The sequence below is a fragment of the Artemia sp. Qi Xiang Cuo genome, chromosome 18 (genome assembly GCF_049724085.1).
Source record: "Artemia sp. Qi Xiang Cuo chromosome 18, ASM4972408v1, whole genome shotgun sequence".
In the NCBI taxonomy this organism is placed as follows: Eukaryota; Metazoa; Arthropoda; class Branchiopoda; order Anostraca; family Artemiidae; genus Artemia; species Artemia sp. Qi Xiang Cuo.
This window is the reverse complement of record NC_142811.1, coordinates 44,134,803-44,147,605: the sequence shown is the minus strand read 5'-3', so window position 1 is coordinate 44,147,605 and position 12,803 is coordinate 44,134,803. Positions and strand designations below refer to the sequence as shown.

The 12,803-nt window shown below is 35.1% G+C and overlaps 2 protein-coding genes across 2 annotated transcripts in view; one reads left to right on the top strand and one right to left on the bottom strand.

The window, feature by feature from the left end:
* The window catches only part of LOC148941523 (ras-related and estrogen-regulated growth inhibitor-like protein), a 387,592-nt gene that overhangs the window by 121,706 nt on the left and 253,083 nt on the right, over positions 1 to 12,803 (bottom strand). The gene's annotated exons all lie outside the window — the stretch shown is intronic.
* LOC148941534 (uncharacterized) lies at positions 8,592 to 9,381 on the top strand. The gene is made up of 2 exons (XM_089104108.1): positions 8,592 to 8,655; positions 9,051 to 9,381. Exons 1-2 carry the CDS (start codon positions 8,641 to 8,643, stop codon positions 9,282 to 9,284), a joined length of 249 nt encoding a protein of 82 aa, XP_088960234.1. The 5' UTR covers positions 8,592 to 8,640; the 3' UTR covers positions 9,285 to 9,381.

The window sequence follows — 12,803 nt, the reverse complement described above, 5'->3', positions numbered from 1 at the left end:
AAATAATTAGCTTCTAAAAAAGATCCACCGGTTTTTCCAACACGGATGTAACCTAAAAAAAAACGTGTTTATCATGAAATAGAAATTCAGTTAATTGTGCCAGAAAAAACTTTAAGCAGACAAGATTATAATCACCCTGTTTTGTATGGGCACGTACGCAAAGTATATAAATTCAAGCACATTCCACATGATATTTTAAATAAATATAGCTTCTATAGAAACGCTACATCTATGCAAATGACCCTGGTAACCCCAATTCGTTCGAAACTTACACACATATCTATGCCTCAGGCGTAGGGTTCAAATATATAGATGCCTGGCCCGTGGTAAGGCTTATTACGCAATCACTCGTGATATCTATTAATGCTTTACTACTACCGCCTACAAACAATACCGGAAAAAAGATTCTTTTTTAATTGAGACTGATTAAAGAAATGACTTTGGGGGTTATGGTCTGGTATAACACGTACTGGAGATTTTAATGTTGAAACAATATTTTTCTCCAAAATGCCTTTAAAAGATACTCCACTCACCTTGTAAGGTCGAGTTTGACATATCCCCACAAATGGTACAACAGAGGCCATGTCTTTCACTATTTTTAAATCACCTTAAAAATCATCTTTTATTTTTAAAACTGGAAATGCCTTTTTAAACTTTGAGTTATCTGAGTTATTTGAGTTATCTGAGGTTCCAACTAATCTATACTACAAAAGCTAAACATCAGAAAAGATTAAAAACACGACTTAAACATCACTATTTGAGTCAGAAGCCCTGGTGGTACTTGCAGTTAAAAATTTTCAGTACCGTTTTCCAGTAATTAGAAGTAACTAAAAATTCTATGAAAACATTAGTTAAATCACTGTATAAGAAAGGTTATACAAGTGAGTATGTTAGATATTTAGGCAGTATTCCCGTGTCTGTAAGTAGTGTAATACTTAGTAATATGATACTTATTAAACTGAGAGATACCGTAGACAAAGTCTTAAGAGAAGAACAGTGTGGTTTTAGAAAAAGAATAGGATGTGTCGACCAAATTCTCACTCTTAGGCTAATAATTGAGAAGTGCCTGAGTTTTCAAACACCTTTGGTCCTCAGTTCTATTGATTAGAAGCAAGCGTTTTATTCCGTTGATAGAAGAGCTTTAGTAAACGTCTTACCCTTGTATGGTTTACCATACAAATACATTAAAGTGATTAGTGCTATGTACGAGAATAACACTGCTGTGGTTAAATAGGAAATGAGGTTGGCAGCTGGTTTTGTATTAAATCAGGAAATAAGCTGGGTTGTGTTCTGTCCCCCTTTACATGGATTATTTTGATGGACTTTGTCTTAAGGAGCACAAGAAGGGTAATGGGAGATCACGGAATCAAATGGGGAGGAAAAAGTCTCCTAGACTTTCCATATCCTGGAGACATTTTGATGTTAAGTTCTGAAAAAGTTCCGATCTTCTTGAAAAGAGTTTGTTATTAAAACAATGAATTTTATTCTCTGTTTTTTAAACATGAGTTTTTTTTACGATTTAGCCAACAGGCTTCAATAAAAACCTCACACTGTCTTTTTGTCATCAATGCTGGTCTTCAAAATTCAGAAATTTCACAAATACAAGTACCAAAGGAGAACTTCGCTGGCCATGAGATAATATTGTTTTTTAATTACATTATCAAACAGTTCGGGGTAACGAACTGTAGGTAAGGAGCGAACCGGCTCAATAGCAACCGAATCTCTAAAAAACGGGATTTTCATACCATAGACATATCAAAAGAATTGCCTTTTTATGCTGATTTCAAATATATAAATTTCAATAAGTTTAGTTTTACCCATCAAAGGTTAGGAGCCGGAGAAAATTTTCCTGATTTTTGAAAAAAGGAAGAAACGCCCCCTAAAACTCAAGTGATCTTAATGAAAATCACACCATCAGATTCACCGTATCAGAGAACCCCATTTTTAAGGTTTCAAGCTTCTATCTGCAAAGATGTAAAATTTTGTATTTTTTGCCAGAAGAAAGATGACAGATGCGTGTTTATTAATTTGTTTTCCCAGGGGTGGTCGTATCGACCCAGTGATCCTAGAATATCGAGAAAGGGCTTATTCGAACAAAAACTAAAAGTTCTAGTGCCCTTTTTAAGTGACCAAAATTAGAGGGGAGCTAGGCCCCTCCCATGCACCTTTTTCCCAAAATCGTCTGATCAAAATTTTGAGATAGGCATTTTGTTCATCATAGTTAAAAGGCCCAATAAACATGCGTTCGGGTATAACATGACCCCCCCCCCACAGCTCCAGGGGATAGGTCTTTAGGTTATAAATTTTCCCATTGTTTGGGCACAGTGTTTGTTATTGAGATGTATGCATACATTATTGAGTTGGGGGGGGGCACATTTTCTGCTGGGAGGTTTTCCACGGGTAAATTTTCCATGGAGAGGAAAGTTTCCAGGGAGTGAAATGTTCAGGGGATATTATGCACTGGGGGAATTTGCCAGAATTCTTATACAAAGTTTTTGTTTGATGTCTTGCTTTCTCTTTTCCGTCTCAATTTTATGCGCGGAGTGGTTAAGGGGTAAATTTTCACCGGGATCAACTTTTCTAGAGGATATTTTCATGGGGAGTGGGTTTCTCCGTAGAGGTGGGGCCAGGTTTCCCGGCATTATTTAAAAACTATCAGAAATAAAAAAAAGTCTTTTCAACTGAAAGTAAGTAGCAACATCAAAACTTAAAAAAGACAAAAATTATTACGTGTATAAAGAGGGTTACCCCCTCCTCAATACCTCGCTCTTTACACTAAAGTTTCAATTTAGTCCAAATTCTTTAAAAATGACTCCCGAAAGACAAGAGCCGTTTAACTAGAACAATAGGCTAAGACGCTTTTTTAAGAGTACGAAAAAACTTGAGCGTAAAGAGCAAGGTGTTGAGGAATATTGCCTAAGTTGTCACTGCACACCTAGTTGTAATTTATATTCGCTACAATTTTAATAAACAGCCAACTCTCATCTTCCTGATTTCTCGTGCTTCTCTTTTATTCTCTTTTTTACTTCTGAGTTTTACTCTTCAATTTCTGACTTTAGCAACCCAGGGTATAATGGACATCAGTGTCCGAAATACCCATACCAAGTGTCCATTATACCCCGGTAATTCAGGTATATGGACACTTTTGCCACTTTTCGTTTGATCAGTTCCCATGAGAATCTGGTAAGAGGTACAAGTTTATTATAAATAGCTCAAATAAAGTTAACTTAGTGAAGTTAATGTTGGTAAAATCGGATGTGCAAAAAAGAGTCTTACTGAAAAGTTATTTGCAATCCTGTGAAAAGGTGTCCACAATGCCCCCGTCTCCCCTATAGTGGTTTTGGTACGGTAAAAGTAAACCTTTTAAGGACACTTTTAAAAGTACATAAGTAAAGCATTTTAGATTGTTGCTTTATTTATTTTTTCGTTTAATTTGGCATCACTTCTGCACATTGAGCTCAGTTCAATGACTGACTGCCGTTTTGGATCTGAAAAAGACCTTTCATGATTATTTTGTAGACAAGTCTGAAGTGTCACTACAGACTCGCTTTAGAATTTGTATCACGGCTTAAAATTGTCCGTTTTATAGAGAAAAGTAACTGAATTTCCAGAGTTCATGTAACGGTTGGTATGCTCTGCCTTTCAAGTAATGTTAGATGAGAACAACTTGTTAACTGATAAAGCGATCTATTATTTTATATGCTGTGTAATGACTCAAAGCTTTTTATTTTTATGCCTAAGTTTTTAAGATAACTTTAATTGTATACAGAAAGTTATTGACATCACAGCTCCTGTGGGACTATGAAAATTGTTATGGATTAGTTTGCTGTTGTGAGGCTACGTATTTACTTTTGACTCCTAAATCAATGTCCTGGTTTTTTATACTTGACTTTTGTGTTTTCAGTAAAGCGCTAGTTTTCTATAATCCTACAAACATAGGGAAATATCACCAGTTGATTTATTTGCATTAGTTTTATTGATGTATGTTAGATAGGCTGTGATTTTTTTTTTAATCAAACAGTTCGTGGTAACGAACTGTAAGTAAGGAGCGACCCGGCTCAATGGTAACCGAAACTCTAAAAAACGGAATTTTGATACCAATAGATACATCAAAAGAATCAGATTTTAATTCTGATTTCAAATATATAAGTTTCATCAAGTTTAATCTTACCTATCAAAAGTTACGCACCTGAGAAAAGTTGGCTGATTTTTGGAAAAAGGGGGAAAGACCCCCTGAAAGTCATAGAACCTTAATGAAAATCACACCATCATATTCAGCGTACCAGAGAACCCTACTGTAGAGGTTTCAAGCTCCTATCTACAAAAAATGTGGAATTTTCCATTTTTTGTCAGAAGAAAGATCACGGATGCGTGTTTATTTGTTTTTTTTTTTTGTTTTTTTTCTTTTCCCCGGGGGTGATCGTATCGACCCAGTGGTCCTAGAATATCGTGGGAGGGCTCATTGGAACGGAAATTAAAATTTTTAGTGCTCTTTTTGAGTGACCAAAAAAATGGAGGGCAACTAGGCCCCCTCCCACGCTCATTTTTTTCCCAAAGTCACCTGATCCAATTTTGAGATAGCCATTTTGTTCAGCATGGTTGAAAATATTATAACTATGTCTTTTAGGATGACTTAATCCCTCGAAGCCCCCAGGGGGAGGGCTGAAAGTTATGAACTTTACCCAATGTTCACATATAGTATTGGTTATTGGGAAGCATACAGACGTATTCAGGGGGAATTTTTTCTGGTAGTGGGGGGTGGGGGTGGGTCAGGGGTTATATGGGAGGATCTTTTCATGAAGGAAGTTTTCATGAGGGAAGGGACATTGCTATGAAGGGGGCGCTGGATTTCCAATCATTATTTTTTTTTTTTAATCAGAAATTAAATATAAAAAAACAAGTTTTTCAACTGAAAGTAAGGAGCAACAACAAAAGTTAAAATGAACAAAAAAATATTAGCTATATGATTGGATTCACCTTCTAGTCAATGCCTCGCTCTGTAAGCCAAAGATTTTTTGTACTTTCACAAGAGCTATTTATTCTAATTAACGGCTTTTGTGATTAAGGGGTCATTTTTTAAAAAATTGAACAAAATTCGAACTTTAGCTTAAAGAGAAAGGTATTGACTAGGGGGCAAACCCCCTAATATACGTATTAAAAATATATGAATATAGAAGTTCGTTCGTAAGTTACGTATATTTATTACTAATAAAAACGTTCGTAAATAAAATTAAACAACTTTCGAGAAAGCCATTTAACCAAATAAAAGTACAATTAATATGCAAATTTTGTTTTAATTATTCAAGCACGGTGAGCCAAAATCAAAGCCTGCATTAATTAAAAAACGTTCACAAATGAAATAAAAAAAGAACAAGTTTTTTTAAACTGAAATTAAGGAACGACGTTGAAACTTAAAACAAAAAGAAATTATTCCGTATATGAAAGGGGCTGTCCCCTCCTCAACGCCTCGCTCTTTACGCTAAAGTTTGACTTTCTAACAACTCAATTTTTTTCAAACAATAAAATTTTGTTTTAATTGCAAATTTTTAAAATTAAATTTAACGAAATTCACACCATCAGATTCAGCTTATCAACGAACATTATTAAAAAGCTTCAAACTCCTGTCTGCAATAATGTGGATTTTTGCATTTTTATTAATTTTAACGAAAATTACGCCAGCATATTCAGCTGATGAGAGAACCCTTTTAAAGAAGTTTCACGCTCCTATCTACAAAAGGTGGAAATTTGCACATTTTGCTCGAAGAAAGATCACGATGTGTGCCCTCCAAAAAATGGAGGGCAACTAGGCCAGCTCCCACGCTCATTTTTTTCTCAAAGTCACCCAATTAAAATTTTGAGATAGCCATTATGTTCAGCATAGTCGAAAATTTAATAAATATGTCTTTTAGGATGACTTAATCCCCCCCAGTTCCCAGGGGAAGGGCTGCAAGATATGAACTTTGCCCATTGCTTACATATTGCAATGGTTATTGGGAAGTATACACACATTTTCAGGAAGGATTTTTTCTGGTGGGGGGGGGGGGGCTGGAGGAGGTGGTTACTCGGGAGAATCTTTGCATTGAGGATGTTTCTTTGGGGTAAGGGACATTTCTATGAAGGGTGTGCCAGATTTCCAAGCATTATTTAAAAACGATTAGAAATTAAATATAAAAAAAAACAAGTTTTTTCAACTAAAATTAGGAAGCAACATTAAAGCTTAAAACGAACAGAAATTATTATGTATATGAGGGGGTTCGCCCCCAAGTCAATGCCTCGCGCTTTACACAAAAGATTTTTTTTTCAGGGCTTTCAAAAGAAATATCTATTCTAATTAAACGGCCTTTATTATTCAGGGGTTCGTGAATTAAATTTTTTTTTAACTCTTAACGTAAACAGTGTGGTATTGAATAAGGGGAGAACCCCCTTATATGCGGAATAAAATATATGTAATAAAAAAAACAAGCGATATGGCTCAATAGTAATCTAAACTTTTAAAAACGGAATTTTGATGTCAATAAATGTATCAAAAGAATGGGCTTATAATGTTGATTCTAAATATATAAATTTTATTAAGTTTAGTATTATTCATCAAAGGCTACGAGCCTGAGAAAATGTACCTGATTTTTTAAAGAGGGAGGAAACATCCCCTACAAGTGAAAGAATTTTAATGAAAATCCCACCGTCAGATTCAGCGTATCAGAAAACCCTATCACATAGGTTTCATGCTCATATATGCAAAAATCTACAACTATATCTGCAACGTATTTTTTGCCAGAAGAAAAATATACGAATATAGAAGTTCGTTACGTAAGTTAATTTGTAAATTACGTCATAACCAAATTTAGAGACAGCCATTTAGCAAAAGAAGAGTAAAATTTTTATGCAAATTTTGTTTACTTATTCAATGACGGTGAGCCAAAATAAAAGCTGCATTAACTAAAAAACGATCAAAAATTAAATAAAAAAAAACAAGTTTCTTAAACTGAAAGTAAGGAGCGACATTAAAACTTAAAACGAACAGAAATTATTCCGTATATGAAAGGGGCTGTCCCCTCCTCAACGCCTCGCTCTTTACGCTAAAGTTTGACTCTATCTCACAACTTTATTTTTTACAACAATAAAAAACTTTAGCGTAAAGAGCGAGGCAGTGAGGAGGAGACAGCCCCTTTTATATACGGAATAATTTCTGTTCGTTTTAAGTTTTAATGTCGCTCCTTACTTTCAGTTTAAGAAACTTGTTTTTTTTATTTAATTAACCATCATAAAAGAACTACTCAGAATTAAGGAGCATAGAGAAACATTCCAGCTCTCTTGTAGCGAAGAAAAGGTTAGGGTGAAAGAGAATCAATTTAGCAAGGATCTTAATGAGGTAGAAAGGAATTACGTGGAAACACTTTTCAAAAACTGTGACAAAATACTAATATGAATTCAAAAATAAAAAAATAGGTGTAAAAATAACTTTTCCAGAATAATCATAATAACTTAGAATAACTTCATGTTCAAGCTTTCTCTAGCCTTTTCTTTAATTATTGAATCTTTAATCTTTAATTATTTAATCTTTAATTATTGCAAGGGCTTGGTAAATTTTGGGAGAAAATTGCTATTGGCCGACTTAGGACTACTTTTTATACGAAAATACCCAAAAGAGGTTTAATGAAGTAATCAAAGCTATAACCAATTAAAATCAGTTAAATATTATCAAAAATCAGCATACAAAATGGCTAATTGATACAAACAAATCGGGGAAACTGCTCAAGAAATCACATAGGTTTTCAAGATAGCTGCGTTGTTCAAAACAACTGAAGGGAATAAAAAATGCCTTCAGAGGTGACTTGATGCGTACTGGCCCAGGAGAAAGGGCCATAAATTACGCAAATACCCCATATTTGACAGAGACTATATAAGTGGATAACTTAGTCAAATAACTCATAATAAGTTAAATATTGAATTAGGAAGTCTGAAAATACTGTATAAATTTTGTTATTTCAGGGGGGCGGGACTAGATTCAAAGGGCGTCACTTATCGACGGTCTGCTTTAATATGGCAAAAAAACAAAATTACCTTCTCACACAAAAATTACAGAGAAACGTGCAAAAACCCTAGCATTTCAATGGGCCATACTCCGGTGCTTATCCTTGTGATTACGTGCTTCTAAGGTTATCATTTAAGCTCTCTTATGCAGAGCCAATACCCCAGATTCTTAAAAAGGGAGAGATATGGTAAAACAAGAGCTTAGTTCAGGTTTGGTTTAATGTTCCTATACCGCTTCGTTTTTTTCAAACATTCTAATAGATCGTCTTCCTCCTTCCAGCGTAATCTGTCGTCATTGTTATATATTTTATGGTTAACTAAGTCTCTGCAGTTTTAATTAACTACAAAAACAATCCGGAAATGTTAATGAAGACAAAAGGCATATTGAGAAACCTGAAATAGGATTTTCAGAATCTTTAAAGCACCGTTGAACACAGCGACGACTTTTTTTTTAAGTTCCTTAACCTTATTTGCGATAAAAATAAAACTGCCTGTATTTCAAGGTCTGAAATAAATTACAGTTTCTGCATATAAGCACCTAGGTAATATCCTTTTTGCATCAGAACTGAAACAGCTTTCAAAGAAACTTACCGATAAAAACCACCAATAATGATGAAACTATTTGTAAGTCCTTCTTTTTTCAATGATTGCTTACAATTTAAAAGAAAAGTTGAATTGCTAACGCTTTAAAGATGTTTATAGTTTTCATTTCATTAAAAAATTATATTAGACTATGACATTTATTCTATAATTCGTTTACATATCTTCTGTCTATACTCGTGTGTCTTCTGTATTTATTATGTCTTCTTTTAATAAATTTCCGGGGAATAATTTACTTTAAATATTATTTCGAAAATATAATAGTTTATTTCCGTTAATTTGTCTTCCATTAAAATAAGAAAAGGAAGAATAGTGGGGCATTCAATAAGAACGTCCATTAGAAGTTGATTACAATATATATCTATTGCACAAAAAGTTGATACAATCTGCATTGTCACTAATCAGTTTCTCTTATTTAGGTTTTCCTGGCCCTTTTCGCAATTGCTATGTGTGCACCAGCAGAAGAAAAAAAGGAGGTCACAGACATTGAAGGAAGTGAATCATTCCTTCCAAGCTATGGATTTGGCTATGGCGCTGGAATTGGCTACGGATACGGTGGACTCTATGGAGCTTACGGTGCTGGACTATACAGAGGAATTTACAGTCCTTATTATAGTGGTTATGGCTACGGCCGTGGACTTGGCTACTGGTGAAATTATTGAACTCCTTTTTAATCTCATATAAAATAAATTTGAATGTGAAAAGTATGCGTTTTTTTTTCAAGAACAAGAATAAAGGCTGACTTTGTTATATATTTGTTTTATTTTAGATTATAAACCTTAAAACTCCCTATTTCGGGTATTGTTCAGACAGAAATTGAAAGGATTAGGTTTTCTAAACAGCCAGACATAAAAAAAGGTAGCAGGAAGGGCAGGGGACTAATTGGCAAGAGGGCACAGCTATAAAAGAGACGCTCTGAGGGGCGCTTGTGTCCCCCCGCCCTCTTCGTTAAAGCTTATATATAAAGAAATATAAAATATTACCCAAGGTCATCTTTTCATCTTCACTTATTCCTAGCCTTAGCGACTTAGTCTTCTTAACATTAATTTTGAAACCTATTCTAGCCCCCTGAACTTGCAAAACCTCTAGAAGTTCATTCATATTGCTCGTACTTTCATCTAGGATGCTTAAATCATCAGCATAATTTAAGTCCAGGAAGTTTTCTCCTCCCCATTTAATTCCGTGCTCCCCCTTTGCCTTTCCCGTGTTCCTTAAGATAAAGTCCGTCAAAATGATCCATATAAAGGGGACTAGAACACAACCCTTCTTAACTCCTGATTTAATGCGAGACCAGCTGATAACCTCATTTCCTACCTTAATCGCAGCAGTGTTGTTCTCGTACATAGCACTAATCACTTTAATGTATTTGTCTGGTTTGCCAGGTCAACAGTAGTTTTAGTAGTAGTAATAAGATGAATTGCTGTATCCCCTCAATATTTCCAGAAAGTTTCACCCTAATAAACTTAAGCCTTAGTAGTAATAATAGCAGTAATAGCAGTAGTAGTAGCTTGTATATTGAGACTTTTGGCTAGTTGAACATCCATCAACATAACTTGAAAGTTTCAGCTCTATACCCAAAGTCATTCCTGAGATATTACTGATACCTTATTCCAACAATCTTAATGTGCATAGATTATTTTCATTTAGTTCAACATCCCCCGGCAGAAATGGTAGTAGAAGTATGCAAAACTTTGGTTAGCTTAAGGATTCTCTCAACATAACCTGAAAATCTCAACTTCATGCTATCCTAAGATAATATAAATACGCGATAGGCTTATATGAGATAATATAAGCCTATCCTGAGATAATAATATTTATATAAGTATAAATACGTGTTTTGATTTACTTAAACATTCCCTGAAAATTCGCCGTTTTAACCTTAGCCTTAGTACTAGTAGTAATAGCAATAGCAGTAGCCGTGCAAGTAGCAGTTATGATAGCAGTATGCATACAAATCTTTTGATTAGTTCAATATTCCTGTGAATAAGCCTCGGAATTTTCAACTTAGTTTCCTAAGCCGTTCCCGAGAGATATTGCTTATACGCCCTTTTGATATCCTGCTTGCCCTCATAAACAGCAGTACGTGTGCAAGTACTAGTTGTGGCAAAATATGCACATAGCGTACTTCTCATTATTTCAACATCACCCAAAACAGGCCCTGAAAGATTCAACTTCATACTCTAAACCAATGCTGAGATGTTGTTGATTCGCCTTTAAGATAACCTGGATGCATATAGTGTGTTTTGATCTAGTTTAAAATCCTACTCAAAATTCCCTGCATGTTTCACCTTAATACCCTTAGCCTTGGAAGTATAGTAGCAACTGCAGTATTAGCAGCAGTAGTAGTAGTAGTAGCAGTGGTAGCAGTAGCAGTTGTGGTAGTAGCCGGAGTATTAACAATAATTATAGAAGTAGCTTGCACATGGTGTCGTTTGGCTAATTCAACATCCCCCTCAACAAGTCCTGAAAGTTTTAACTTAATGCCCTAAGATGCTCCTGAGCTATGGTTGGTGCGCCTTTCTGGCAACCTGCAGGCACATAGTATGTTTTGATTTAGTTCAGCATCCCTCTCAACGTTCCCTGAAATTTTCTTTATAACTTTAGCCTTAGTAATAGCTTTAGCCCTTTATAACTTTAGCCTTAGTAATAGCTTTGGCCCTTTATAACTTTAGCCTTACTTGTAGTAGCACTAGTGGCAGTAGTATTATGCAAATGGTATCTTTTGGTTAGTTCAATATCCCCCTCAACATTCTCCGAAAGTTTCTCCTTAATTTTCTTAGCCTCAGTAGTAGTAGTAGTAGTAGTGCAACTACTAGTAGTAGTAGTACAGTAGTAGTAGTAGTAGTAGTATCGTAGTAGCATTAGTAGCAGTACAGTAGTAGTAGTAGTAGTAGGGATAATAGCAGCAGCAGTGAGGTAGCCGTAGTAGGGATAATAGCACCCCTGATATTATAAAAAAAATTATGTAAGATAAAAGATTACATTTACTTGCCTTTCGGAACAAAGATGGAGAGGGGTCAGGAGTGCATCTACGACATTTGTTGAGGCAGGGGGGAGGGGAGGTATGTAGTTTATCTTCAATGCTAATATATCTTGAGTGGATTTGAATGGTAACATATCTCATTTTTCTGTTCATATTTGCAAAATTTAATGGTTTCTTGTTACCTGGGGGCATTTTCCCCCTACTGGTGTTCAGCGGAACATCTTTATAAGCAGATTTTTCCTAATTCACCATGAAAACAATGGAAATGATGAACATACAGTTAATTTTTTATATTTCAGAACCTCCCCTTCCTAATATACATTTTTGTGTGTGGGGGAGGGTACATTTTTTTCAAGGATCATGATTATTCTAGATGTATTGCTTATCTAACATTTAACTTGAATGTATAAAAAAACGGGGGTCGAAGGAAAGAATTCAGAGAAGCCAAAAATTTGTTATGAACTCGAAGTACTTAGAAAACGACTTTTATGCCAAAAAAGCGTCTTTTTCTTCATATTCCCATTTTTTTAGGGGTGGCACTAATTTAATGTACTATTTTTTCTAGGATTAAACTAACGGAATCGAAGTACTGAGTTATGCTAATTTATTAAAGCTATACTAAAAAAGTAAATTTTTGTACATGCCCTGAACATTACAAATTTGGTAGTTGCAGATGAAATTGAAAGCTATCCAAGTTGCAGCAGGTAGTTAAAGTCACAATCGCAACTGATAGCTTGCAAAGGCGCAAATAGTTGCAGCCATAAGTAGTTGAAATCGCAAGGAGTTGCAATCACAAGTGAACACAGTACATTATACTACTTAATTTCCTAAGCCGTTCCGGAGAGATATTGCTTATACGCCCTTTTGATATTCTGCTTGCCCTTAGAAACAGCAGTAAGTGTGCAAGTACTAGTTGTGGCAAAATATGCACATAGCGTACTTCTCATTATTTCAACATCACCCAAAACAGGCCCTGAAAGTTTCAACTTAATACACTAAAACAATGCTGAGATGTTATAGATTCGCCCTAAGATAATCTGGATGTAAATAGTGTGTTTCGATCTAGTTTAATATCCTACTCAAAATCCCCTGCAAGTTTCACCTAAATACCCTTTGCCTTGGAAGTATAGTAGCAAATGTAGCAGTAGCAGCAGTAGTAGTAGTAGTAGCAATGGTAGCAGTAGTAGTT